Source organism: Rosa rugosa, chromosome 4 (assembly GCF_958449725.1).
Source record: "Rosa rugosa chromosome 4, drRosRugo1.1, whole genome shotgun sequence".
In the NCBI taxonomy this organism is placed as follows: Eukaryota; Viridiplantae; Streptophyta; class Magnoliopsida; order Rosales; family Rosaceae; genus Rosa; species Rosa rugosa.
In genome coordinates this window covers 22,130,315-22,157,989 of record NC_084823.1, presented here as the reverse complement: position 1 = coordinate 22,157,989, position 27,675 = coordinate 22,130,315, and the positions used below count along the sequence as shown (strand labels likewise).

Sequence of the window (27,675 nt, the reverse complement as noted above, 5' to 3'; positions counted from 1 at the left end):
ATAGGAAGCTTATTTCCTCTTCTTTTCCTCTTTGTTTCGTGACGTTTCATCTGCCATCTCTGACTTACTTCTTAGTTTCTTAATTCAAATTTCGTAGGTAATTATGATTGGGTATGTGATTTATGGGTTGGGTATGATAGTTTTCTCATTCAATTTTCAATATAATCAAAATCCACAGTGGTGTGGGTCATTTTTGTATTCCAGAAAAGTCCAACCAAAATGTAGTCCTCTCTGGGAGAAAATGACATCCCAAAAGTGCTCCCCTTAACACTATCAGCAAGTCAAATTGAATGCCAGGTGTTCTTATTCTTCAGTCTTTTTTCAGGAATGACGCTAGTTAGGTATCAGGAATATCTGTTACCTTTGCTACCATATGTACTTACGAAAACAAAAATGGGGCAATAAAAGGCTCTAATTATATACTCAAGTGTAGATTTATGAGGGTAGATAATCTATATACAGTACTCTAATTAGCTACCTCTACTACCAACATTTCAAGCATTTTTGAAAATACTAGATGGAACAGGTATTGATAAAATATTTTATCGTAATGAATTTAACCAAAGAAAGTACGATACGCGACACGAAGATTTGCTAACGCAGTGTAAACCTCTCCACTGAGGAAACTTCACTGCGTGGCTTTTAACGTAGCCAACACGAAAAAACAATCCAATATTAAACACAAGAGTTTACAGAACACAAGTAGTGTTGTTCACAACAAACACTTTCTCTTAGCAACAAAATGCTAACTTGATTTACAACCGTTCTAACTCTTAATTCAACATTCTAGGCAATCAATCTTCAACCTTCCTTTCTCTCAAATGAATCACTGATCTTGAGAGTGAGTATGAATGATTATGCAATATCACACATGAAACAAGTGAAGAGGGTTTTTAGAAAACGATTTGAACAAGCCAAGTAATTCAATAGAAAACAATTTATGCCGTCAAAAACCCCAACCCAAACTTTAGTTTTGAAACCTTTTTATAAGGGAGAAAAACTCCCCCTCAATCAAATCTTTTCTTAATAATTAATTAAGATAAACATGGAAAGGTTTAAAACAGTTTTTGAATATGCAATCGACATTTTCCTAAACAAGATCTCAAATTGATATGCATGTTAAAAACCACTTTAATGCAAAGAGATTATTGACTCAATATAACCGATATGCATATCAATTTATACCAACTGATATGGAATGAATACACATTAAACTCAAGATCAGTGACTCGATTTGGCTTGATCTTTTCTTCAAGATCCGATCTTGAAATCTTTCTCTTTGTTTTCTTGAAGCTCCAGTTTCCTTGTCGTAATGGGAAATCATTTGTTGAATGGCAATAGGCCAATATACTTACAATCTCCCCCTTTGGGCATTCCCATTCAACACATGATTTTTCCATCTCTTTGTCCTGCATGTTAGTTTTCACAGATAGACACTAATTACTAAACAAAGGGTGCTACTTGGATTAAGGAATCAGTTTCCATCCTTTTCCAGATCCAAGTTGCCAAAACAAAACAATATTATCTAATAATAGCAAGCATCCAACAACAAATAGTCTGTGCTTATGCACTTACAACCCAACAAGAAAAAAATAAACATTGTTTGATAGAAATTAAACTGCAGAAAACATAAATAGCAGAAAAATTAAAAGAGTTGTGTTGTTAGTTCTCCCCCTTTGAATGGGAAGGCACGTCAAATTCCTCACAAAGCCTGGTAACGGTGTCTAGAAACTCCTCTTCATCCATGGAATCCGAGCTCTCCTCCGGTGCAACAGGCTCCTGCATGGCGTTGGAAGGACGGGGAGCGGCAAACCCGGGAGGGTGGCGCTGCATGTTCCGGATCTCCTGTGTGAGGGTGGTCAGAGCATGACGAGTACGAACCAGAAGAGAATGCATGTCGTCCATGTCCGTCGTGAGACAAGCAATTCGCCAGTCAGCCACCAAGATCTGGTCACGAAGAGTCTCTAGAGAGACAGGAGGAGGAACAGCAGAGGATGGATTGGAAGAGGATTGGCGAGGAGGAGGACTCCGACTGCGTACACGGTGCATGCCGGGATGGAGAATCCCGGCTTTGGCAGCGGCCTGACGGCCTTCTTCGGGAGGAGGCAGGCGGCGGTGACCTCCAAGTCGAGTGGTTTGTTTTGTGCGAACCATGGTGAGAGAAACCAGGTAGTGAATGAACCTTGAGGGATGCCATAATCATGAAGCATTTGCTTCATCCAAAGCATTTGCGTGCAACAACTCCCAGCTGCAACATACTCAGCTTCTGCAGTAGAAAGAGAGATGCAATTTTGTTTCTTGCTGTGCCAGGCAACCAGATTGTTGCCTATGAAGAAACATCCCCCTGAAGTGGTTTTTCTGTCCTTTAAGTTTCCTCCCCAGTCAGCGTCAGAATATCCTGCAATTTCTACGTTAGTGTCAAAGGTATAGAAAATGCCACAGTCAATCGTACCTGAGATATATCTGATGATTCTTTTGACAGCTTCCATGTGTGATTCTTTAGGGTTAGCTTGAAAGCGAGCACACACTCCCACACTGTAAGAGATGTCAGGTCTGCTGGCAGTGAGATAGAGCAAACTCTCGATCATACTTCGATAGAGAGTAGGATCAACTGATTTTCCTTCATTATCTTCGCTTAACTTGGCAGTTGTACTCATGGGATTGGTCACTGTCCGATCTTCTTGGAAGCAAGACCGAATTTCTTGATCAGGTTCTCAGCGTATTTTGATTGAGAGAGAAACAAACCTGTGTCTATCTGCTTGACTTGCAATTCAAGAAAAAATGTTAGTTCACCACACATGCTCATTTCAAATTCACTTTCCATGACAGATTGAAATTCTTTGACAAGATATTTAGAGGTGGAACCAAACACAATGTCATCAACATACACTTGGGCAATGATAATGTCATTTTTGGTTCGTTTCACAAACAATGTTTTATCTATGGATCCTCTAGTATACCCTTTTCCCACAAGATGAGTGGATAGCCTCTCATACCAGGCTCTAGGAGCCTGCTTTAGCCCATACAGGGCTTTCTTGAGCCGATAGACATGATCTAAGTTGTGTGGATCTTGGAAACCGGGGGGCTGTTCTACATAAACTTCCTCTTGAAGAAATCCATTCAGAAAGGCAGTTTTGACATCCATTTGAAACAATTTGAACCGGAGATGACAAGCAATGGATAGGAGTAATCTAACAGATTCCAACCTAGCTACAGGAGCAAATGTCTCGTCAAAGTCAAGTCCTTCAACCTGTGAATATCCCTGAGCAACTAGTCTGGCTTTATTCCTAATCACGTTTCCTTTTTCATCACTTTTATTTCTGAAAATCCACTTAGTTCCTATAACATTGCACTTACTAGGTCGTGGTACTAGGTACCATACATCATTCCTAGTAAACTGATTCAGTTCATCCTGCATAGCGCTAATCCAGTTATCATCCAACAAAGCTGCTTTAATATTTTTTGGTTCAACGATGGACACAAAACCACAATGAGATATAATGTTCATGCTTACCAAATTTTCGGTAATAAAACACAGTAATACATTTTCTTCACTTACCTCGGAGGAACTTACCTGAACTGCAGCCTTTCTCCTTGTTATCGGACCATCTGTTAGATTGCCGATGATATCTTGAGTGGAGTGGTCTTTTTGAACTTGCTTGAACCCTCTTCTTTGGGTGGGAGCTGGTTCAAAAATGTTGTCATGGATTTCCTCTTCCTCTTCCTCAGATGATGTTTTAGTAGTCTGTGATGGTGTGACCGAGAAGGGTGAGGTATCTGCAAATGTTACGTCCTGTTTCACACATTGATCATCAATAGAAACATTAATGGATTCCATCACAACACGAGTTCTTTTATTGTAAACCCTATACGCTCTACTGTTCAGAGAATACCACAAGAACACCCCATCATCACTTCTAGCATCAAACTTACCGAGGTGCTCTCTATCTCGTAGAATGTAGCAAGGACTGCCAAACACATGAAAGTGTCCAACATTTGGCTTCTTACCTTTCCACAGCTCGTAGGCAGTTTGATCAGTACCTGGTCTGAGGAACACTCTATTTATTGTATAGCAAGCAGTGCTAATCGCCTCAGCCCAAAAGTTTATGCTTAAACCTGCAGCATGTAGCATTACTCGAGCCATGTCTAGCAATACCCTATTTTTCCTTTCCACTATCCCATTTTGTTGAGGAGTGATTGGAGCTGAGAACTCATGTGACACACCAAGCTCATGACAGTAGTTAGAAAAAGAGGCATTTTTAAATTCAGTTCCATTATCTGATCTTATTCTCACTAAGCGGTTATTAGATGACTGTTTCTCAATGATTAATTTTTGACTCAAATTCTTAAAGGACTCAAACGTTTCAGTTTTGTCTTTTAAGAAGTTTACCCAGATGTATCTTGAGAAATCATCCACAACCACTAGTATGTAGCTCTTACCTCCAAGACTTTCAGATTGAGCTGGTCCCATGAGATCCATGTGTAATAGCTCCAATACTTGTGTGGTTGTTGCAGAATTTATCACTCTGTGAGGTGCCTTAGTTTGCTTTCCACCTTGCAGTCTCCACACATCTTGTCAGTTTTACCTTTTAAATTTGGCAATCCTCGGACACATTGTTTGGAAGATAATTTCAGCAAGTCCTGATAGTTGACATGTCCCATCTTTCTGTGCCAAATTTCAAAGGTTTCCTCTGTGGATTTAACAGACAAACAAGACTGCAAACTAGAAGATTCATTAGCTTGAATGTGGTAACAGTTATCGACAGATCTCTTACCTCCCATGATACTTTCTCCTTTCTGATTTAGGACCAAACATCTCTGTTTGTTAAACCAGACATCTTCATAGTCGTCAGCCAAATGGCTGACGCTAATCAAATTTGCAGTTAATCCTTCAACGAATAACACATTTTTAAGGTTAGGTATACCTGGAGTGTTTACTGTACCTCGATCTAGAATGTTAGCTTTCCTCCCATCTCCAAACGTGACTGATCTAGTGGTATTTTCATCCTCAAATGAAGTAAACCAGGTTTTGTCTCCAGTCATGTGTCTTGAGCAACCACTGTCTACATACCAAAAATCTCGTCACTTGTTTGCTAATGCAGTTAAAGCTACTAAACAAGTTGCCTCAATGTGAGAGCGTTGATGAGTTTGGCTAGCACAAACAAAAAGACATGTATCATCAGTTTCATTAACAAGGGACCTATGATTTTTGCTTTCAATTTTTCTGGTCCAGACATCTTTTCTTCTTTCCGCTTGAGGAATCTTCTTAGAAACAATTTCAGTTAATTTGTTAATAAGTTCCTTTTGTTCTTTAAGCTCAACCTGTAGGGTTTCAACAGTACATTTTTCTTGAGAGAATTTTAAGTTTGAAAACCGTTCATTACATCTAGGTCTGATATGGCCAATCTTACCACAGTGATGACAAGTAGGAATAAAGGTTCTAGGGTTTGCGTACCTGGGTTGACCAGTGGGGGATTCTTGGTCAGGTTTTACCTGAAGGTGTTGGTTTGAATTACCTTCCTTTATATTATTGACATGATCATCAATGGAGACATCTTTCTGCTCTACAGATGGTTTTGAGGCTCGTACGAACTTGGTGCTTTTGGAATTTTCTCCAGTGTATCCTAGCCCACATGTATCATGAGGAGCTTTTCCTGATCCGAGCAACTTGGACATGGAAGTGGAACTGATATTGAACTTGATGTATCTTTCTTGAGTTAATTTTAACTCGTGTTGAAGAGACTCATTTTTCGCCAACAATTCCAAGTTCAAGGCTCTTTGTCCTTTAACATCCAGCTCTAGTAGTTTGATCCTGTTGAGAAACTCATTCTTTTCAGTCTTCCACGTCAGTATCTCTTGGTCACTTTGTGGATCTGCTGATTCACTCAAGAATTTGCTTTTCTCCAACTTCCATGCAGATTGTGAGGATTCGAATAGATGCTCCACCTTTTCTTTTTTAGTTCTCAGGAAGTCTACTTCTTTTTCCAAGCTCAAGTTTCTAATCAGAGTAGCCTTTGAAGCTTTGTAGAGTTGTTTGCAGCGGACATTTGTTTCATCATCATCAGAGAAATACTCGTCACTTTCAGAATCAGGCAACAGTGATGATACAAGGGCCACATTTTCAATTTCTTGAGATTCATCATCACTCCAAGTTGAAAGGAGAGACTTGTTGTTGCTGTTTCCAAGCTTCCTATTTCCACAGTCAGTAGATATATGACCAAAACCACCACATTCATAGCACTTTGGTTTTCCTGATTGATTTCCTTTGAAGCTTCCTCTTCCACTCTTACCATTGTAGTCATTGTTGCTACCATTGCCAGTATAGTTATTCCTTCTGGGAGCATTTGCGTTTTTAGAGGAGTTCTTGCTTTTGAGAAATTTTTTGAATTCCTTTGTCAGTAGAGCTAGGTCCAGCGATCCTTCTTCCTCTTCAATTTCTTTCACAGCTTTGAAAGCTACACCCTTGTTTTTCTTCTCAGGTTTTAACCTCATCTCATAGGTTTTCAAATTTCCGATGAGCTCATCAAGTGGATAATCATCTATATCAAAAGAGTCCTCTATGCTAGTGACTTTTGAGTGAAATTTTTCTGGCAGAGCCCTGAGTATCTTTTTGACTATTTTATCTTCATCAAAAGGTGCTCCTAGACTGCGACACTGACAGGAAATCTTAAGAATTCTACCATGGAAGTCGTCCACGGTTTCATCATCTGCCATGGTCATGGTTTCGAATTCAAAAATTAGTGCTTGCAGTTTCTGTGCACGTACCTTTTTATTTCCTTCGTAGGTAGTCTGTAGGAGATCCCATGCCTGCTTGGCAGTATCACAATGACTTATCCTCAGTTTTTCTCGCTCCGATAGGGCTGCGAAGATGCTGTTCTTAGCCTTGAAATCTGCTTGCAAGTCACGAACTTCTTCCTCAGTCCAGTCCTTCCTTGGTTTGGGAGTGGCAGTGGAAGAGCCTTCTTCTTTTGCTTTTGCCATAGGTACATTCCAGCCATTTTCTACGATGTTCCACACGTGTTCATCTTGAGCATAGAGGTATGACTTCATGTAAATTTTCCATTGAGTATATTTTTCACATCCACCTTCGAACCATGGAGGACTATTTATAGATCCCCCAGCAACCCTATCACGTGAATGTTCCATCTTTCCTGGGATCTCTAGAGAGTTCTAGAACCCGCTCTGATACCAATTGAAAATACTAGATGGAACAGGTATTGATAAAATATTTTATCTTAATGAATTTAACCAAAGAAAGTACGATACGCGACACGAAGATTTGCTAACGCAGTGTAAACCTCTCCACTGAGGAAACTTCACTGCGTGGCTTTTAACGTAGCCAACACGAAAAAACAATCCAATATTAAACACAAGAGTTTACAGAACACAAGTAGTGTTGTTCACAACAAACACTTTCTCTTAGCAACAAAATGCTAACTTGATTTACAACCGTTCTAACTCTTAATTCAACATTCTAGGCAATCAATCTTCAACCTTCCTTTCTCTCAAATGAATCACTGATCTTGAGAGTGAGTATGAATGATTATGCAATATCACACATGAAACAAGTGAAGAGGGTTTTTAGAAAACGATTTGAACAAGCCAAGTAATTCAATAGAAAACAATTTATGCCGTCAAAAACCCCAACCCAAACTTTAGTTTTGAAACCTTTTTATAAGGGAGAAAAACTCCCCCTCAATCAAATCTTTTCTTAATAATTAATTAAGATAAACATGGAAAGGTTTAAAACAGTTTTTGAATATGCAATCGACATTTTCCTAAACAAGATCTCAAATTGATATGCATGTTAAAAACCACTTTAATGCAAATAGATTATTGACTCAATATAACCGATATGCATATCAATTTATACCAACTGATATGGAATGAATACACATTAAACTCAAGATCAGTGACTCGATTTGGCTTGATCTTTTCTTCAAGATCCGATCTTGAAATCTCTCTTTGTTTTCTTGAAGCTCCGGTTTCCTTGTCGTAATGGGAAATCATTTGTTGAATGGCAATGGGCCAATATACTTACAATTTTGAACCAATCAGAAAACACTATAATCAGATTTCTAAAGCAGAGCAACAAATTTATCAATTTGAATACTGCATGAGGTAGATTTCCGATCAATCTTTTCATTTTGTTCAAGGAGCGAACTTGCCAACACTCTCACACAAGGGCCACCGAAACAGGGACTAAACTAACTGCTAATGCCAAAATCCAGTTAACAATAGTCACACTTGTTGTGCAACAGAACCATGAAGGAAAGGTGGTCCATCTCCCATACCTGTACAAGGCTACAAGCTATGAATGAGCATCTTTCATTACGCTGCGTACCTAATGGCATCATGGTTCATATTCTTCCCAGTTTGACGCTTTCATAAATCATGTCGATGGATTTCAAAAAAGATATGATCCATAATTGGTCTCTTTAGAAAATCACACAAAGATAAAGATTGTAAATGAACAAGAAAACAATAATCTCCAATCCTCTGCAGACAGGAGTTTTATTCTAATTCATCCACTTTATTACATGTCTTGCAATGGAGACTATATATGGAAGTAGGTATGCGATTAATAAGAGACTTCGATAGTGCAGGATCCACTACTATTTCTCTAGTTAATCTTTGATTGGAGAATTGTCTGCAACTCTGGATTTATATTTAGGGATATTTGTAGCACCTCAGGTGATAATGCCCTCAATACTGATGTCTTGCCAGTTAAGTCTTCCAGGACAGCCCTACAAAATTAATTATAACAATAGCTGATTAATTGTTGTCCTTATAAATAAATAAATTTCGTGCTTATTTATACTTCTGTAGTTTTATTTTTAGGGTATTATAGGCTAAAAACCAAGTGAAGGGGCTCAGTGTACAAATGCATCATGCAAGATATGATTAGATGCTTACCGGGAACTTGTAATGACAGAGAAACACTCCATTCCTTTTTCCCCGGCAAGTTTCGCTACCATGAAAAACCTAGGCACAACGATCAAGTGACCCGCAGTTACTTCCGCATCCAACGCACTCTGACCATTAAGACCCGCAATTTGGACCCGACCACCTCCTCCAACGACATAGACAGGCACGGAACCAGGAATTAAATTTGAGGTGTGCTAAATTATGTTTAAAAATTTGGCAGATTCTACTTCGTTTTGATGGTATATCTCAATTGCATAACACTTGTCAAATGATCTAAGAGCTTTAGAAGCACCCAAACCTCTCCACGTATTTTTTCCATTGAGTCCACTATCTATCATGTTTTTCAAGACTGAACTAGTTGAGTTGTACAATTTCATCAAGTTCTTGATAGAATAATACCTTGAACTCCACTGAGTAGCTCCAGCTCTTTGCAAATTGCATGTCTGGTTAGCTCACTTTCCAGTTTCAAGTTCCCCAACAGCAATTTGTTCCACAACTTCAACTTCTTGAATAGATTTTAACTCAGAAACATGCTTAGAAGATGAGTCAACAATATTAATGATCCCTTACATCAACAAAACTAGAAATACCCAAATTCTAACCTAAATCACATTCTAATTTCATCAATTCATACCTCAATAAAGTGGAGAGAATGAGAGCAGAGTGCTGAGGAGAGGAGTGAGTGACTTGGTAGAGAGAGGTGAGAGACCGACGCTGATGTGCAGAGAGAGGTGAGGAGAGGACGACAAAAAAGAGGAGAAAAAGGGGAGAAAAGACAGAAAGGAGGAGAAAATGGGAGAAAAGGTGAGGAGGGGAGTCACATAAGAGGGGAGAAAAGACAGAAAAGAGGAGAGAAGGGGAGAAAAGGTGAGGAGGGGACAACAGACGAGGAGAAAAGGGGAGAAAAAAAGAGAGTTGTTGGCTTGTTGCAGCATATATATATATATAATCATTTTTTTTTCTCCAAATGGTTGAGGTGTGCTGCAGCATACCTCAGCCCACCCCTGGTTCCGTGCCTGGACATAGATCACTTGAACCGAAGAATCAGTAGTGTAAATGGGAGAGGAAATTGCGTAGGCTTCAAGTTTTATGAGGTTGGCACTTAACCCAGCCTGGTTAAGAAAAGGAAACTCCTTCTCAGTCAAAGTGGCACTAACAGTGAGTTGATGAACAAGTTTTTGGGTGATGAGTGCGTTGGGCTTAGGCATGGTCTTTCCCTGTTCTAGCTTAACTAGCAAAACCCCTGTCTGGTTTTTGGTGACCTCATCTGCTTCATCTTTGGTAATATTGAATGACTTGCTAATGAAGTCAGTTGAGAAACCTCCTAGAAGACTTTGAGTTCCTGCTATGAAGAAGTAAGTAAACAGACCAGGAGTGTAAGCCTTTGTAGTTTCTCCCAAGAAAACGATAACAAGGTCATTGGATGAGCCGCCATTGTTGAACCACCATGAGACTGCTCCGAGTGGTACCGGAATCACGTCTCCTTTCTTGAGCTTCAATACTACCTCCTCTGATGTGTTGGGGAATACCATTCCAACTAGTCCATCCTCACCTGTGGAACATTAAATCACTTAATTCATGTTACAACTAAGATCGAAAATATGCAAGTGTGTTTAGATATTACTTTTTCTGTTTTCCACTAGCTAGGTCGGTTAGTCAATGATAGATAGTCTAGTGATTTACCTCCGACTCTCCGACATTGGCACATTGCATAAAATTTGACTACATACAACTTGCTGAACCATATATATATAATTCATATTATTGATAATCATAATTGTAATCCTTGATCTGACAGTTCTAAGGGTGTGTTATGATCACGTATATTGTCTCTTTTCTCTAGCTAGCTCCTTTCATTAATGATAAATAGCTAGTGTAGCGATTTACCTCTACAATTGCATACAAATTTGACTACATAAATAACTAGCTGCACCATAATTCATATTGATCATAATGGTACCTGACAGGTTGCAATAAAAACATAATAGTTTTAAGTAATGATCTAAACTGATTGTAAAATTTGTCTTTTTTTTTTGGTAAACTTTGTAAAATTTGTCTGATCACACATAACGTAACTTTGAGTAATCGTCTGATAACTGAACCGTTTGGATCAAGAAAACAATTTTTGGGACTGCCATGATTTCCATCACATTATACATAAAAACGAGTCTCCTACTCAAAGATCATTGTGTATAACATCTATTGAGTAGCCAATTTTTATGTCTTTATATTTTCTTTATTCTCTCTATCGGCCGTAATTTAAGAGAAGTTCTATACAAGAGATTTTTTTATCGACTTCTTTTTTATGGCATACTTGAAATATATATATATATATATATATATATATATATATATATATATATATATATTTCAAGTATATTATTACTAATTATTACTCTCATTCTCACTTGTTTTTTCTAATTTAGTATATATGCATAATTTGGATTCCCAAATTATGACAACAAAAAAAAAAAAAAGGCCAGACACGAGTGTGTGTATGTATCAGAGTAGCCGTAGTACATACGTTGGTGTTGATTTAAAAACAACTAAATTGCGGGCAGAAGCAAAATGAAATATATATGCAAATACCTTGAAGAACATATCCCAGTTTGGCAGAATCTGCATAGTGAGGAAGAGCAAAACCACTAGGCTTCAATACAAGCTTGCCGGCGCCAACATTGGCCTCCCCAAGCGCCGGAAATGACCATATGTAATATCCTCCACCATCTCCCTCGAACGCCGCTACCGCTGACTTTGGTGTTAGATCCATCTCTGCCATTATTGATCGAGTACGTACTTACTGGATTGCTATTCGATCGGACAGAGACTAAGGATCTAAAGCATCGGTAGGTAGTACTCAGACTAATGGTTAATGGAGAACCATTCTTATGAGCTGGCTGCAATGCTTACATGAAATCTGAGGCGAAAAATAACTTACTATCTTGTACGCATCACTACCGAAACGAAACAGAACTAAAATAAAATTCAATGAGGATACCAGCTCTCACTAGCGGGGAAGTGTTAGTATACGTTGGTGTATTGATTTTATAGTATCTTTACACATACGCAAGTGCACATATATATCCTTAAAATATCGAAATGGGTGTAGAGAAAAGGTGTACCTCACAGTAGTTTTTTTTTTCCTCTTAAAAATATTATATATTGAAAGGAAAAAGAGAACTACAAATGGGGGACATGAAGCCAATACGAATTCGGATCCAACAATCAATTGCATGGAATCTGGCGACCAATCGTTCCCTGATGCCGGAGAACCCAGAAGCCAAACGATCGATCGTTTCCTGAAATTGCAAAAAATTTGGACAATCTAAATCAGAATCAAGAAGCATCTGAAGCTAGCACACAAGACATTTCCACTTCTACATCACCAATTGAAGAGTTTGCTTAGAATGATCCACCTTAGGTACCCCTAAACCTAAATGAGTCTTCTGGGTTAGAAAGTGTAGAACCTAGGAAATCACAAAGGGTTACCAAAGGTATTCCTAAGAAACAATATGAACCAGACATTAAAGCCAAGTCTAAATATCCTATAGCTACTTTTATTAACCATAGGCTATCTGAGTCACATGCACTTGTTGTCGATCCATTATCCACTGTATCTATTCCTAGTAATGTACAGGATGCATTGGTGGATCCGAAGTGGACAAAGACAATGAATGAAGTGGATCCAAATTAAAAAGTCATGAGGTAAATGATTTACAAACATGAAAAATGTGAGCGGACAATTCAGCTATATATGCTACATACATGGGGGTTGGTTATAACAATTAATTCATTTGCAGGCGGAAGCAAAAGAGAGAGAGAGAGAGAGAGAGAGAGAGAGAGAGAGTAAAGACATACGTACGTACCTTGAAAAACATACCCCAGTTTGGCAGAATCTGCATAGTGAGGAAGAGCAAAGCCACTAGGCTTCAAAAGAAGCTTCCTGGCACCAACTTTGGTCTCGCCAAGCGCCGGAAATGACCATATGTAATATCCTCCACCATCTCCCTCAAACGCCGCTGCAGCTAACTTAATTTGGTGTTAGATCCATCTACGCCATTGATGAATCGAGAATTTGAACAATGAGAAACGGGACTAGAACCTTAATCAATTATATATAGTTGACAATGTTAGAGATGGAGATGGATTAATAAGTGAGGTAGCTAGCTATGATATTGAATAAACGGTTGAGAATTTGATAACCAATTAAGAATAAGTACATCTCATAATCTCATATGTACCAATAACATCAGTCCGGACTACTCCGCGTATTATGACCATGGTCCGGGACCATTTAATAATTTTCTAAAGAATTATATTGCTTTTATATATAATCAAAACAGTCCGCATCTAGTTGATCCACGCTTGTACGTATGTGTAATCAAATCAATTTCTTTAGATGTATTCTGATCATCTCATATGGACCAATATCAGCCTAAACGACTCCGCGTATTATGACCATGATCCTGGACCATATAATAATTTTCCAAAGAATTATATTGCTTTTATATAGGGTTATTATCACAAATGGTACCTGAACTATATCTCAATCTTATCGATGGTACCTAAACTTCAATTTTGATCACAACCAGTACCCGAACTTTTCGATTTCATTTTAAATGGTACCTAAGGCCACATTCGGTCACTATTCCGGCCAAAAAAGCCAAATCTAAAATATAAAAAAATTTAAAAAAAGTTCAAGGCAAGTCTATTACCAAAAAAATCATCACTATATATGATTGCAACCCTTGAAATCATCAAAGATCATCACTATGATTGCCTTTACATGCCATTTTTAGTTGGAATAGTGACTGGAGGTGGCTCTAGGTACCATTTAAAATGAAATCGAAAAGTTCAGGTACTGGTTGTGATCAAAATTGAAGTTCAGGTACCATCGATAAAATTGAGGTATAGTTCAGGTACCATTTGTGATAATAACCCTTTATATATGATTAAAACAGTCTGCATCTAGTTGGTTCACGCTTGTACATATATGTAATCAAATCAATGTCTTTAGATGTATTCTGATCGCCATTGATGCTAAACGTGATTAATAGAGTAAAACCCACCACTAGGGTCAAAACTTTTCTCCACCGGACAAAATGATACCCAACTTTCAAAAGTGATCAAAATGATACCTAAATTTTTAAAAACAAATAAACTTGATACTCAACTTTCAAAAGTGAGCAAAATGATACCTAAAATTTTAAAAACAAATCAATTTGATACCTCGGTTTAATTTTTTGTAACTTTTTGTTAAAATTGATCATGTGTGGTGCAGTATTTTATGGGGTTATAATAATATTTTACACAAAAAACTATTTTTCAATTATTTTTTATTTTACTTTGTTAATTCTCTTCTTCTTCTTCTATCTTTGTCTCTGTCTCTCTTCCCTTTTTTTTTTTTTTTTTTTTTTTTGAAGTGGGCCTGGTGCGGCTGCCCTCAAGCCTTGATTAAAGAAATTGCAGAATACAAGGGGGGGACGTAGAGCCTGAACCCCAAATAACAATAAGCATAGAGAGAACATCCTAGAATAAAACCCGGATTCTCCACAAAATCTATGTATTCTAACAAGCACCAATTAGCAAAGAGTGCACGAAGGACTACTCTATTTGCTTTGACATAGCAGTGACATACCGGAAAGAGAACTCTATTACGAAGAAGCATAATTATCGAGCAGATCCTCCGTGCTCCTCCCAAGGCCAAGACGACAACGGCTCCGCCATCCTGCCATCTTCCCACCTCCGCCCTTCTCCGTCAAACCATATAGGCTCTCCGGTGTGCAACGCCAGCGCTCCGCAACCTCTACTCCAACTGGACCACCCTTCACCGGACACAAGGTCCCATCTGTCCCGTCCGACGACAACGCTGGGAGGGCGCGCCGCCGGACAGGGAGAACTCCCACTCGGCTTTTCTCTTTTCTTCAGCTAGGGTTTTTGTTGTTCACTCTCCCTTCCCATTTTTTTTTTGTTTCTTTAGAAGTTGGGAAACATCCGAACTTTATTTGTTTCTACGATCGATGGTAGAATTGAAATTGAATGGAAGATTTTTTTTTTTTAATTCTATAGAAGAAGAAGATTGGGTTATAGATGATTGATGGCCCTCTGACCACAAATCACTTCAATTTTTGTGCTTGATTTTGCATTTGATTTAACAAAGAAGTTAAAAAAAAAAGGGCTAAATACTGACTACTACGTAGTTTGGGTCCAAAATCAATTCAGCCCCTAAACTTCTAATTTCATCAAGAACACCCCTGCACTTTCAAATTTGATCTAATAGGTCCAATTTGTTAGTCTTCCGACAATTGAGTCATTTAACTTGTTGACGTGGCTCATATATGGCCTATGTTTTATGATGTGGTGTTGAGGTGACCTGCATAGTCAATTTTGGAGTGAGTCCCACTATTAGAAATCTATCAAATAAATAGTTTTTCAACAAATAATCCAACAATAACTCGAACCCATAACAGAATATTAATGAATTGGACCTATTAGATCAAAATTGAAAGTATAGGGGTGTTTTTGATGAAATTAGAAGTCCAGAGACTGAATTGATTTTAGACCTAAACCACAGAGTAGTAACCAGTATTTAGCCCTAAAAAAAATAAACTGAGGTATCAAATCGATTTGTTTTTAAAACTTTAGGTATCATTTTGATCACTTTTGAAAGTTGGGTATCAAGTTGATTTGTTTTTAAAAATTTAGGTATCATTTTGATCACTTTTAAAAATTTTAGGTATCATTTTGATCATTTTTGAAAGTTGGGTATCATTTTGTCCGGTGGAGAAAAGTTTTGACTCTAGTGGTGGGTTTTACTCTGATTAATAAGGCAAAAAAATAAACGTAAATATGAGAGGGAGAGGGAGTAGGGCACTATCTGGTGGAAGATATTAAAAAAGGACGAAAGTACATGCATATGTTACATCAGACATAAAATGCGATTAACAATACGTAAAGATTTGAGAGAGTGGGCAACAGACTAACACACATGTGGGCACCGTAGGACGAGAAGATAAGATACGCACACATTATTGTTTCCACATCTTTACGAAACGGGAGCCAAAGGTCGCACTAGCTTTAACTTTAACACTAACAAGGCGCCTACTTTGTACTATTTTTAATGGTCTTTGATTTTTTTTTCTTTATAAATTAGATAAATTAAAAATGCAATTTATCGACTACGATAATTATGCTGGCTGTGATATGGGTGGAAAATACGAAAGGAATTTGACACTCTTTCTTTATATGAAAAATATTTCATTAGATGCTAAAACCTCTTGGGTAATTGAGTTTACAACATCAAATAATATGACTTTAGAAACCTGGACAAGAATGACGCTAGACTAAAATTGGTCGTTATCAAGAGAATGACCCATGTTTGCTACAACATCAGTTGCAAAATTTGGTTCTCTAAATATATGGTTAAAAGAGATACATTTAAACTATCTTACAAGTTGTTGAATGTTACAGATGATCTTCATAATTCTCCATGGCGGTGTGAACTCACCTTTGACAGCATAAATATCATTTTTGAGTTACCTTCAGCTTGAATGAGTCTGTAGCCTTTCTGATATCCACTATTAAGGTTATCACGCAGGGCGATAGTTTCTGCAACAAAAACAGTGGTTGAACCAATTCTTTTTGCCCCAGCAATAAGCACTTTGTCATTGAAATCTTGGATATATAAGAAAGCCACTAGCAGCAGAGTTGCTAGTAACTGAACCATCAAAATTGATTTTGATAATGTCTCGTGCGGGAGAGATCCAATTTATAGTATTGTTGATTGGATTTGGACCTCCCCGAGTCTTAACCCTTTCATGAAAGGAATTTGACACTTGAGAGGAAATAGTCAAGGACCACACCATACTAAAAAGAAGAAGGGCTAATTATTATTTTTTAAGGCAACCATTATTTTTCTTTTTGCAATTAAAAATTTCAATATTTCAAAAATACACTTAGAGTTTCTTTTTCCTTCATTATTTATGATTTTATGAAAATATCACTACATCCTAATATGTACTATTATTCTCCAAAAAATTACTGTCGACGAACCAAAAGCTACTGTCATCCTTAAAAAATAAATTACTATTATTTTCAAGCCAAACCCGACCCGACTAGATCATCACTGTTCGGTCACCTTTCGATGATTGACCAGTGAAAATGTCACTCTCAATATATGATTCCTCCAAATGTTCATTCAAAGTGGAAGCTGTTTAACCACTTGATTACCCATTTTTACCATTTCAACTCTATCCGATGCTTGGTATTTATTTGTAATATTTCACTATAAATCACTTTAACAGTTATCAATATGGTTGAAATTTTGCAGAATTACTTATCAAAGAATCTAAAAAATCAGCTATTTCAATTATTAAAATGTATTGTGTTATTATCAAATTGATGTTGACTTTTGTGGAGATGACGTCTGTGCATGTGTGTGTGTGTAATCATTCTAGTAAAAAAAAAAAAAAATCATTTTTGGTCTATCACATATAGACAAAAAAAAATCATTTTATGTCTATATTTCACTATAGATATCTTGATCATTTAGTTTTTTTTTTTGAAAGGGATCATTTAGTTTTTAAATCTCCATGGATAATTTACTTGTACAGAGCCAAATTGAGAGAGAGAGAGAGAGAGAGAGAGAGAGATTCAATATAGTTGGTTTTCTTGAGTGGAAGGGCAAAATCATGGAACAAATTGAGGATGCAAGTGACAATATGAGAACAAGAAAAACTGTGTGGCTTTACTTATGACATGCTAAAAGTAGCACACAATTTAACCCTGCAAAATGTAGTTGTTAGTATAGAATAAGTATGGATTGTTCAAGTCGGGGATTGAGGGTACACCTGTAATTGCATAAACAAGTAAAGAATTAATAAAAGTATGAAGTATTATTTACAAAAATAAAACAAAGAATAGAAATATATACAAGTTAACGCAAATAGGGAGTTTTTAGGTTTTGAAATTTAAAATTAAAAGAAACAAAGATAAAAACATAAAATACATATACAAGGTGGAGGTGAAACACAAGGAACAAAGATTAATCTATTAAGGGGAGAGCTTCTAATTCTCACAAATAACCATCTAAGTCTCTGAAGTCTGCTCCGCAGAACTCGGACTGCACCTAGGGTTTTCCAAATTTCCTTCTCGTCCGGCGGCGCTCGTCGGCGTTGGTTCGCCATGCCGATTTGGGCTACTGCCGGGCGGGTCTTGAATGTAATTGCCCGGTAGTCTCTGAATGGGGGTGGCTCGAGGTTTAGCGGAGGGGTCCGGGCTGGGTGGTTTGTGCAGGGATGGTGGGTGTCGACGGAAGCTTCCATGTCCTGTGGCGGGGGGGCTTCGTCAGGATCTCCAGAACCTATGACGGTGGCGTGGCTAGGGCGGTTTCTGGGTGGATAGGTGTGGCAGCGGGGCTTTGGTGGTCTGGGAGGATCGCTGGGGTGGCGCGGCTATGGTGGATCTGGTCCGATCGTGGTGGCGGCGTGGCTAGGCGGTTTCTGCGCGGTTCGTGGGAGGCGCGGCGGCTGTGGGTCTGGTAGTGTGATCGGCGACGCTGGAGGATGAAGATGGGTGGTGGGCACGGGTCAATCTCTGCTGGGCCTTGGGCTGGGCCCATTCTCTTGGGGCTGCCCTCTTGGGCCTTAATTTGGGTTTGAGTGTTTTTGCCCTAGGCCCACTTATGTTTGTTAGTTTATCTAATTACAATAATTTCCTTGTATTAGGAAGCTATGCACTCTATGTATCTCTAGTGCCTCTGGAGTAGTACCAAATGAGAGTTTTCGCTACCTCTGCGTATTTGAATGTATAATGAGTAGGACTATATGTACGTACCACTTGTGGGTACTATCACTAGCTTCTTGTCTGTCTATGCCCTTAAATGACAGCGGAAGGGTATGTAACGACCTATTCTGATTTTCAGATGAATATATGTTCCTTTAACTCAAAAAAAAAAAAAAAAAAGGAACAAAGATTAAAACCACAATCATATGAATGAAAACAAATTACAATCCCTATAGTTGATTTTCTAGATATGTCATGAGAAAGAAGTTGACCATGTGAAACGTTAGTAATTAAGCAAATGATTTCCCATATTTTACTTTCCTTGGATATTTAATCTAAGTGAAAGCACCTTTGCAATCCTCCTTAATTGATCTCGACTTTTGTCCAAAGCCTTTACTACTTCTGAAATAGGTTCACAAAACTGTTAGGTGAATTGTTTACCTAAATCTAGCTTCAATTACATGCATATATCCTAAGCGTGCACTCAAAGAACATAAACATATAAAAAATTTCTGTAAAATAAAATCAATTAAGCAATCTCACATAAGCAACATATAAATCAACACATAGAAATCACAACTTTATTATCAAAACATAGAGACGGGCTTTAAACTTTGCCCTTAACGTTATGTGTTAACTAGAAATCATTGTTCACAAATTTAAACAAAGAAAAACTAAAGAGTTTACAAGGAAAAAAGATTGAATTACACCGTGAAGGGATGAATGAAGAACACTTGTAGACGTTGAACACTTGAAGAACTTGAAAGCAAGACTTCAATGGCTATGGCACAAGGGTGGATGATGGTGGCTAGGGCTTGCTCACGGCTCCTTCTTCTTCTCCTCTTTGCTTAAAGACGCAGAACACTGAAGACTAGAGAATGAAACAGAACTTTTGATGTGTAAAAAGAATGAAAGAATTGATGATACTTGACGTTAGAATGGTGTATATTTATAGGGGACGGCAAGTCTTAGTCTCCAAGTCTTCTGGATCCTTCTTTTAATTTCTAGGAATTATCTGATTGATCCACACAGTTCCAACCAATCAAATAAATCCATGTAATCTTTTCTGCGTCAACCAACCAATTAATGAGAAGTCTCTAAAATCTTGGAGAAGATATATTTGCCGAAATAATAAGGGATTTTTCTGATTTTAATCCTATAATTTCGTCCAAATAGGAGTGTGAGCAACAAGCAATCTGCATGTTGTGATCCCTTAAAACTCTCCAAGGATGATGCCAAATCCTTCTAGAATCCTCTATGGACAGCACATGTGCAACATTATTTGAAATATGAAGCATAAATTCGTCTATGGGCTTCTCGATGTTCACAAAACAGAAATTCCAATCAAAAGTCAGATTCATGCTCAGCTTGACACTAAATCGGCTATAACTTCTTCTAGAAAAATGATATTGATAAGCTGTAAAAAGCTCTAGAAACTAGACATTCGAGGCTTTCCAACAATATAAAGATCATCATCTAGTTCGTTCTGAGCTGCTCTCAATGATCTGTCGAAGTTGACTGACTTGTACAGGCAGATTTCCTGATTTGGCCTTTCATGCGTCTTTTCTCCTAGTGCTCTCAAGTTTCCTAACCCCATCAGGACTTCTTATGTCTTCAGGACTCCTAGTCAAACAAGGACTCTTCACATGAAATGTTCTTGAACCTTCCAGAATCTTCTTTTGCTTTCCTAGTTCAACTGGGACTCCTTGTGTCATTAGGAGGTCATTAGGATTCCTTTTCCTGGTAGAAGTAGGTTTCCTAGTCCAACTCGGACTCTACATTTTTCGCCATTTTTCTTCATTTCTTCAAACATGTTTCCTAGTTGACCCAGGATTCCTACTTTTACTGAGATTCCTAGTTGGAACAGGAATACTCCATTTCTTCATTTCAGCATCCCTTGTGCCTTGCCTTTGTCATCTCCAACGTTTCCTTTGCTTCTCAGGCTCTTTTAAGCTTCTTTCTTCTTCATCTGCTCCAATGTACCTAAAAATAGAAACTAAGTTAAAAACCGATTCAGTTAAGGAAATAACTAAACAAAGCATGAAGAATTAACTATTAAAACGTCGCATTAAAATGCTCCTATCAATTTATGCTTAAATAAAGTTTCAAGACAACACTTAACAGTAATTTTCTAATATATATAAAGCATCTTAGTGCGCGTAACCAAATGAGGTTTAATTACATTCAACTAATACACTTGAGAATTAGATGAAACTTGTCTCTATATTGTTAAACCCTAAGGCAACGCTCTGTGTGCAGCCGTCAAGCCCTAGCAAACTGAGCGACGTCTGTCGATCCCCTTCCGATCTCAATACCGCCAACATGTCCAACATCGACGCCGTCACCTCTTCCTTTGCTGCATCGCTGGCACTTGCTAGCAGGGACGTCATTGATGTTTCCCACACCTCTGGTGGAATCCAACGACGAGCCAAGCAGTCTTTTCTCTTGGCACGTCCTCTGGTCAAGAAGCCGGTCGCCTTGAATGACCTGAAACGCTTTCTCCGGCGAGTATGGGTCCTGGATAAGGACTTTAAGATTCAAGAACGTGCACCAGATCGGTTCGTTCTGGCTTTTGATCTGAGGAAGGATCGCAATAAGGTTCTGAAGGGTGGACCGTGGAGGTTCCAACAGGCCCTGATCGTATTTCAGGAATATGATGGTGTTGCGCCCATTGAAGATATTGCTCTGACCCTACTCTTCTTCTGGGTTCGCATCAACAACATCCCACCGCTGTTTGAGGAGCCTGACATGATTAGAAACATTGCTTCGGTGGCTGGTAAGTTCCTTGAACTGGATGAAAAGCTTTTTGCGAATCAAGGCAAGGTTCGAGTCCATGTGGCTCATGATATCTCCAAACCTTTTTTTCTGAACAAAACCCTAAGACTTGCAGCTGGAGTTGAAGCTGAAATTTCTTATTTTTTTGAGCACTTGGTGGGAAAGTGTGACCATTGTAATCTGATTTATCATGAGGGTGATCATTGCCCTTTGATTGGGCGTCATACTACATCATATACAGGGGACCAGAGAAAGGATATTGTTGGTCCTTGGGAAAGTGTGACCATTGTCTTTGGGTTTTGCTGCTAACAAGTTTGTTGACGGAACCTTTCGCTTTCAGGGTGTGCAAACACCGATCCTACCGAATATTTGCAGGTCTCTATTCCAACCCAAGGAAGCAAACAAACCACGCAAGCCAATTATACTGCGTGCAAGAGACCTCAATCTCTTTGAGACTGATGAGGAAGTCCACCAACCTTTAGCACTGGCGGTGCTTGCAGACCCAGCTAACCATGTATCCAATTCTGAGTCGACAACTCTGACTGAGGGCTTGGAGCTTGAGAAGGTGTCACCATCCGAACCGGCAGAGAGCACTCCTAGCTTGAAAACTTCTGACAACACAGGTATACCTGCAGAGTTGGAGGCAGTGACCAAGGAGAATAGGGGTGACAAGCGTCACCTACCTCCCTCTCCTACAAAATCTCCCCAAAAGCTCAAGTTCCTCCTACCGAAGCTGTTCAAACCTCTCCTCCCCGAGGTTCATGCCAAGAAACAAAAGATCCCCATGTTCACCAGTAGGTTCTCTGCTAAGTCCATAGGGATGGTTGAAGTGCCTGGCAATATTCTCGTCCCCAAGGAGCTGGTCTCTGCTCACTCTGATGCCAAAAAGAAACGAGGAAGGCCATTAGGGGCAAAGAATAAGAACCCTCCAAGGTCGAAGAAGGTGACTGATGCGCAAGAGACTTGCTTTGCTTATCTTTCTAAACCTCCTAGCCCAACTGTTAAGGGCAAGGAGCAAATTTAATTTTGTCTTTTTTTCTAAACTTTGCCTAATTACTATGTGCTAGTTTTTGTTATAGTTCTTAGGCTCGTTTTTCTTAAATAAATGAGCACTGGTTGTCTAATGGGTGATGCTAGCATACCACGTCCTAAACTTGTCCTTGGTATGGCAAGAGAAGGTATGTATCCGTGCCATTCTAGCTTGAGCGTGATTCAAGTTGATGATTGAGTTCAAAAAAAAAAAAAAACCAAATGAGGTTTAATTAAACTAAACGCAACCGATTTATGATTACATTATTCTAAGATTAAGATTACTCTTAATTATATATGTCATCGTCCTTTCTTCGTTTCCTGCTTATTTTAGTCAACTCCTAAATCTGCAGCCAAAGCCGATGAACAAGGCATTCGAGATTTCAACAAGTCCTTCATCAGTTTCTCAGTGCTATCCAACACCAGATTCAGCTTAGTAGGAATTATCACACATGGGAACTCCTTACCCAAACCCCATAACTCCTTCTCAGACCCGCATTGGCTGGATCGGCATTGGCCTCATGGGCGCTCCTATGGCCTCTCGCCTCATCTCAGCCGGCTACTCCCTCACTATCTATGCTCGCACTCCTTCCAAAGCTCTTTCACTACAATCCCAAGGTGCCCTCCTAGCCCAATCCCCTTTCGAAGTTGCTCAACGTAGTGATGTTGTCTTCACCATAGTGGGACACCCACCAGATGTACGACAAGTTATCTTGGAGGCAAACGGCATCCTTTCAGGCCTAAACCCGAACGGCGTCACGGTGGACATGACCACCAATCTACCAGCCTCAGCACGTGAGATATCATCAGCTGTGCGTGCGAAGGATTGTTGGGCAGTTGACGCCCCAGTCTCCGGGGCAGATGTTGGCGCCAGAGAAGGGAAACTTGGAATATTTGCTGGCGGTGATGCTGGAGTCGTCGAGTGGTTAACACCATTGTTTGATATCATGGGGAAGGTTACGTATATGGGTGAAGCAGGGTGCGGCCAGAGTTGCAAGATAGCCAATAACATTGTGGGAGGGGTGAGTTTTGTCGGGTTGAGTGAAGGTTTGGTGTTTGCAGAGAGAGCTGGCTTGGATTTGAAGCAGTTTTTGGAAGCAGTGAGAGGAGGGGCGGCAGGATCGACGTTGATGGAGTTATTTGGGGAGAAAATGATCGAGAGGGACTTCAGGCCTGGTGGGTTTGTTGAGTATATTGTGAAGGACTTAGGGATGGGATTAAATATTGTGGAGGAAACTAATGATGAAAGGGTGGTGGTGTTGCCTGGTGCTGCATTGTGCAAGCAACTGTTTACTGGGATGGTTGCTAATGGGGATGCAAAGCTCGGCCTTCAGGGCCTTATCACTGTTATACAAAGGCTCAATGGCATATCTGAAATCGACAATTCTACTCGTTGAAGAATAATAAGCTGTTGGTGAAACTGATGGGGGAACCTAGACATGTTTGTTTCTCCCGTAGTATCACTAGCTATGTCTTTGCTAGTTTCTTTTTTCATTCCCTAAATAAGATAGAGAGTTTTCAGCAAGAAAATTACCATGCTTCCCTTCTGGACTTTAGAAAAGTGATGGTCCTGGAACATGGATATTTGCTGCTTCATATAATTCCCTAGAAAGTGAACTCTCACTTGTGTTGGAACATGATATGTGCCTAATTGTAGGTTGACTTAGACTTACTGATGCATATCTGTGTTGGTGATTAGTTACAGTAGTAGTATTTATCTTTTACAGTTATATATGCAGCTGTCTAATCTAATTTCTACGGTGTTTAGAGTGATCAGTTAAGTCCTATTATCTAGTCTTTGTGATGTATAAATTCCAGGAGTGTTTCATTAAAGGAATGATTTTGAAGTTGTATTTGTTTGAGACTATAAGGAGGTTTGGTCTCCCTCGAAGAAAACCATATGACAAAGAACTCAACTTTTGAGTTCTCTACGATCTGAAAATCGGCCTCTTACTCGATCTCAAACCCACAAACATAACAGAATAAGACTAGTGAAAAGCATAACTGTACGCACCTCAGAAAAAAAGGAGCACTGTCAAGAGTATATACCATGGATATATACCAGCAGCTCATCACATCCGGGAAATCCCACCCAAATCAATCAGACTCCACGAGAATTTAAATCCAAACTAATAGTATAACCATATTCAAGGAGTAGAAAGAAATGTTAAAGTGAATTGCATAACAAAGAAACAGAATATCAAAGGGTGAAACAGACCTTGATCTTGTTGATTACTAGAAGCAAACAAACACGCAATGCCATGCGCAACTCTATCTACCTCTATGAAACCATTTCACTCTTATGAATAGCTATAAGTTTAGATTGCAATACAATACAAGAAAATGGCTCCTAGACAGCACAGAATTAAGTTAAGGAACAGAATTCCTTTAATTCTTTAACAATAGTGATCATGTGCTAAAACTGTCTACACATTACCATTTCAGTTAAAACAATTAACACAACTGACAAGTTGGACCAAACAAACACAAGTTAGGGAGGCAGTCTGCATTGGAAAAAGATGGAATGGGAAAGCCACCTTGCCCTTAGGAAGGGAGGTCTGTCTCTCACCTTGGTCTGTATACCTAAAATCTTCTAAATCCAATAGGTTCCTATATATATGATCTCATTGACCTTATCTTCTATTCTTCTCCACTAGACACAACTTGTCAGTGCTAAGGTCAATGAAATAAAAAATAAGACAATTCTACCCAAATTGAATGATCAAATGTACCATAGAGAACAAAAATGCAGAAAAAGCCAATTACAAGAGGATTTAGGATTTACAATGGATCAAAACTCCAAACAAAAATCACTATAGTACACACATGAAAACATAACCAAATTCACAATGATAAAACCAAATTTTCTAATAAGTTGAGAAAAGAAAAACAAAAGGAAGATTATTTAAATGTTTCTGCGTGAAGGAGACCCACAAACTGAGATTTTAAGGGGATTCAGATAATCACGCAAGATGGCAAAGAAAATTATTTTCACTGATATATTTACAATGACATTATTTATATTTACAATGATATTACTTATAAATGAAATTGAAAATGGACAAATTCAGTGCAGATAATCAGCCTAGATAGGATAAATGGAGAAACGCAAGAAACAAAGAAGATTTGGTGACCCATGTGCAAATACCACATTTTTCTTTGATTTTTGTAACCGCCGTGATGTTTTCCTGAAAAAGATGATGAGGCATTTTACCTTTAGTCCATAACTGGGAACCTATAGAGACTTTCAAGGAAACTATTAGAATAATGAAACAAATTGGGGGGCAGGTGCAATGCACACTCAAAACCAGTAGACATTCCAGATACTTGCATTGTAATGTAATGGATGTTGCTTCTAATCAGTCTTGGTTACACACTTTTTTATATATGTATCCTCATAAAGAACTTCATATGAACCTTTGGAATGAACTAAAAATGTTAAAACCGATTCAGATATCTCCCTGGATTATCATTGGAGATTTTATTTGTATCTGAAACCTAAATGAACAGCTTGGAGGAGCTAGGAAAACTACAAACTATATGACAAATTTTATGACCTTTTTAAATTATTGTGAACTTATATCTTCACATTCTCTGGGTAATCAGTTCGCATAGTGCAATAATCAACAAGCAGATTCTAGAATATATGAACGTTTGGGCAGAGCTGTTGCTAATGCTCACTGGACTAATCTCTTTCCAAATGCTCAACTTTCTAATACTCCTATCTATCATTCAGATCATGCACTAATTTAAATAACATTACAGAACAACCATTGTAGACCTATTACTCGATCTCAAACCCACAAACATAACAGAATAAGACTAGTGAAAAAGCATAACTGTACGTACCTCAGAAAAAAGGAGCACTGTCAAGACTCAAGAGTATATACCATGGATATATACCAGCAGCTCATCACATCCGGGCAATCCCACCCAAATCAATCAGACTCCACAAGAATTTAAATCCAAACTAATAGTATAACCATATACAAGGAGTAGAAAGAAATGTTAAAGTGAATTGGATAACAAAGAAACAGAATATCAAAGGGTGAAACAGACCTTGATCTTGTTGATTACTAGAAGCAAGCAACAGCAATGCCATGCGCAACTCTATCTATCTCTATGAAACCATCTCACTCTTATGAATAGCTATAAGTTTAGATAGCAATATGATACAAGAAAATGGCTCCCAGACAGCACAGTAAGTTAAGGAGCAGTATGCTTTTAATTCTTAAACAGTAGTAATCATGTGCTAAAACAGTATATACATTTACCATTTTGGTTAAAAAGATTAACACAGCTTACAAGTTGGACCAAATTAACACAAGTTAGAGACGCAATCTGCATTGGAAAAAGATGGAATGGGAAAGCCACCTTGCCTTACGAAGGGAGGTCAGTATCTCGCCTTGGTCTGTATAACTAAAATGTTCTAAATCCAGTAGGGCTCCAACATTTGATCTCATTGACCTTATTTTCTATTCTTCTGCCGCCAGATACAACTTGTCAAAGCTAAGGTCATTGGAATAAAAAAATTAGGGACAATTCTAGCCAAATTCTCAAAGGTACCATGGAAAACAAAAATGTAGAAAAAGCTAATTACGAGAGGATTTAGGATTGACAAGTGATTAAAATTCCAAACAAAAATCACTACAACTTGTCAAAGCTAAGGTCATTGGAATAAAAAAAATTAGGGACAATTCTAGCCAAATTCTCAAAGGTACCATGGAAAACAAAAATGTAGAAAAAGCTAATTACGAGATGATTTAGGAGTGACAAGTGATTAAAATTCCAAAAAAAAATCACTATGGTACGCTTATAAGAAGAACAGAACCACATTCACAACAAAACACCACTAATATTTGTTTTTTTTTTTTTTTGAGAAATGAAACTTTTATAAAAAACTGAACAGATGCAACACTGACAACAAGGAAACCATACTCCATAATATTAAAAATGATAAAAACAAGGGAAAGATTATTTAAATGCTGCTGCGTGAAGGTGACTCACAAAATGCACTTTTAAGGGAATACAGATAATCAAGGAAGATGGCAAAGAAAAGTATTTTCACTGATATATTTAGTTATTTATATATGATATTATTTATAAATGAAATTGAAAATGGACAAATTGAATGCAGATGATCAGCCTAGATAGGATAAA

At 38.3% G+C, this 27,675-nt stretch overlaps 3 protein-coding genes across 5 annotated transcripts; 1 reads left to right on the top strand and 2 right to left on the bottom strand.

Annotated features, from left to right (window-relative positions):
• Positions 1 to 4,521: 4,521 nt before the first annotated feature.
• LOC133744517 (uncharacterized) lies at positions 4,522 to 7,146 on the bottom strand. The gene is made up of 2 exons (XM_062172612.1): positions 5,517 to 7,146; positions 4,522 to 5,063 (listed from the first exon to the last, which is right to left on the bottom strand). Exons 1-2 carry the CDS (start codon positions 7,144 to 7,146, stop codon positions 4,522 to 4,524), a joined length of 2,172 nt encoding a protein of 723 aa, XP_062028596.1.
• A 1,324-nt stretch (positions 7,147 to 8,470) lies between these two features.
• LOC133741898 (12S seed storage globulin 2-like) lies at positions 8,471 to 11,774 on the bottom strand. 3 transcript variants are annotated; one of them, XR_009862223.1, is made up of 5 exons: positions 11,518 to 11,774; positions 9,563 to 10,480; positions 9,328 to 9,461; positions 8,917 to 9,070; positions 8,471 to 8,747 (listed from the first exon to the last, which is right to left on the bottom strand). XR_009862223.1 is itself a non-coding variant. In XM_062169613.1 (4 exons), exons 1-4 carry the CDS (start codon positions 11,705 to 11,707, stop codon positions 8,624 to 8,626), a joined length of 1,014 nt encoding a protein of 337 aa, XP_062025597.1. In that variant the 5' UTR covers positions 11,708 to 11,763; the 3' UTR covers positions 8,471 to 8,623. The 3 variants fall into 3 exon arrangements, 1 of the variants encoding a protein (XP_062025597.1); XR_009862224.1 differs by having other exon boundaries at positions 9,328 to 9,433; XM_062169613.1 differs by lacking the exon at positions 9,328 to 9,461 and having other exon boundaries at positions 8,917 to 9,076; positions 9,941 to 10,480; positions 11,518 to 11,763.
• An 11,041-nt stretch (positions 11,775 to 22,815) lies between these two features.
• Positions 22,816 to 24,368, top strand: LOC133745266 (probable 3-hydroxyisobutyrate dehydrogenase-like 3, mitochondrial). The gene has a single exon (XM_062173323.1). The coding sequence runs from the start codon at positions 22,968 to 22,970 to the stop codon at positions 23,910 to 23,912; it is 945 nt and encodes a 314-aa protein (XP_062029307.1). The 5' UTR covers positions 22,816 to 22,967; the 3' UTR covers positions 23,913 to 24,368.
• The last annotated feature ends 3,307 nt before the right edge of the window (positions 24,369 to 27,675 follow it).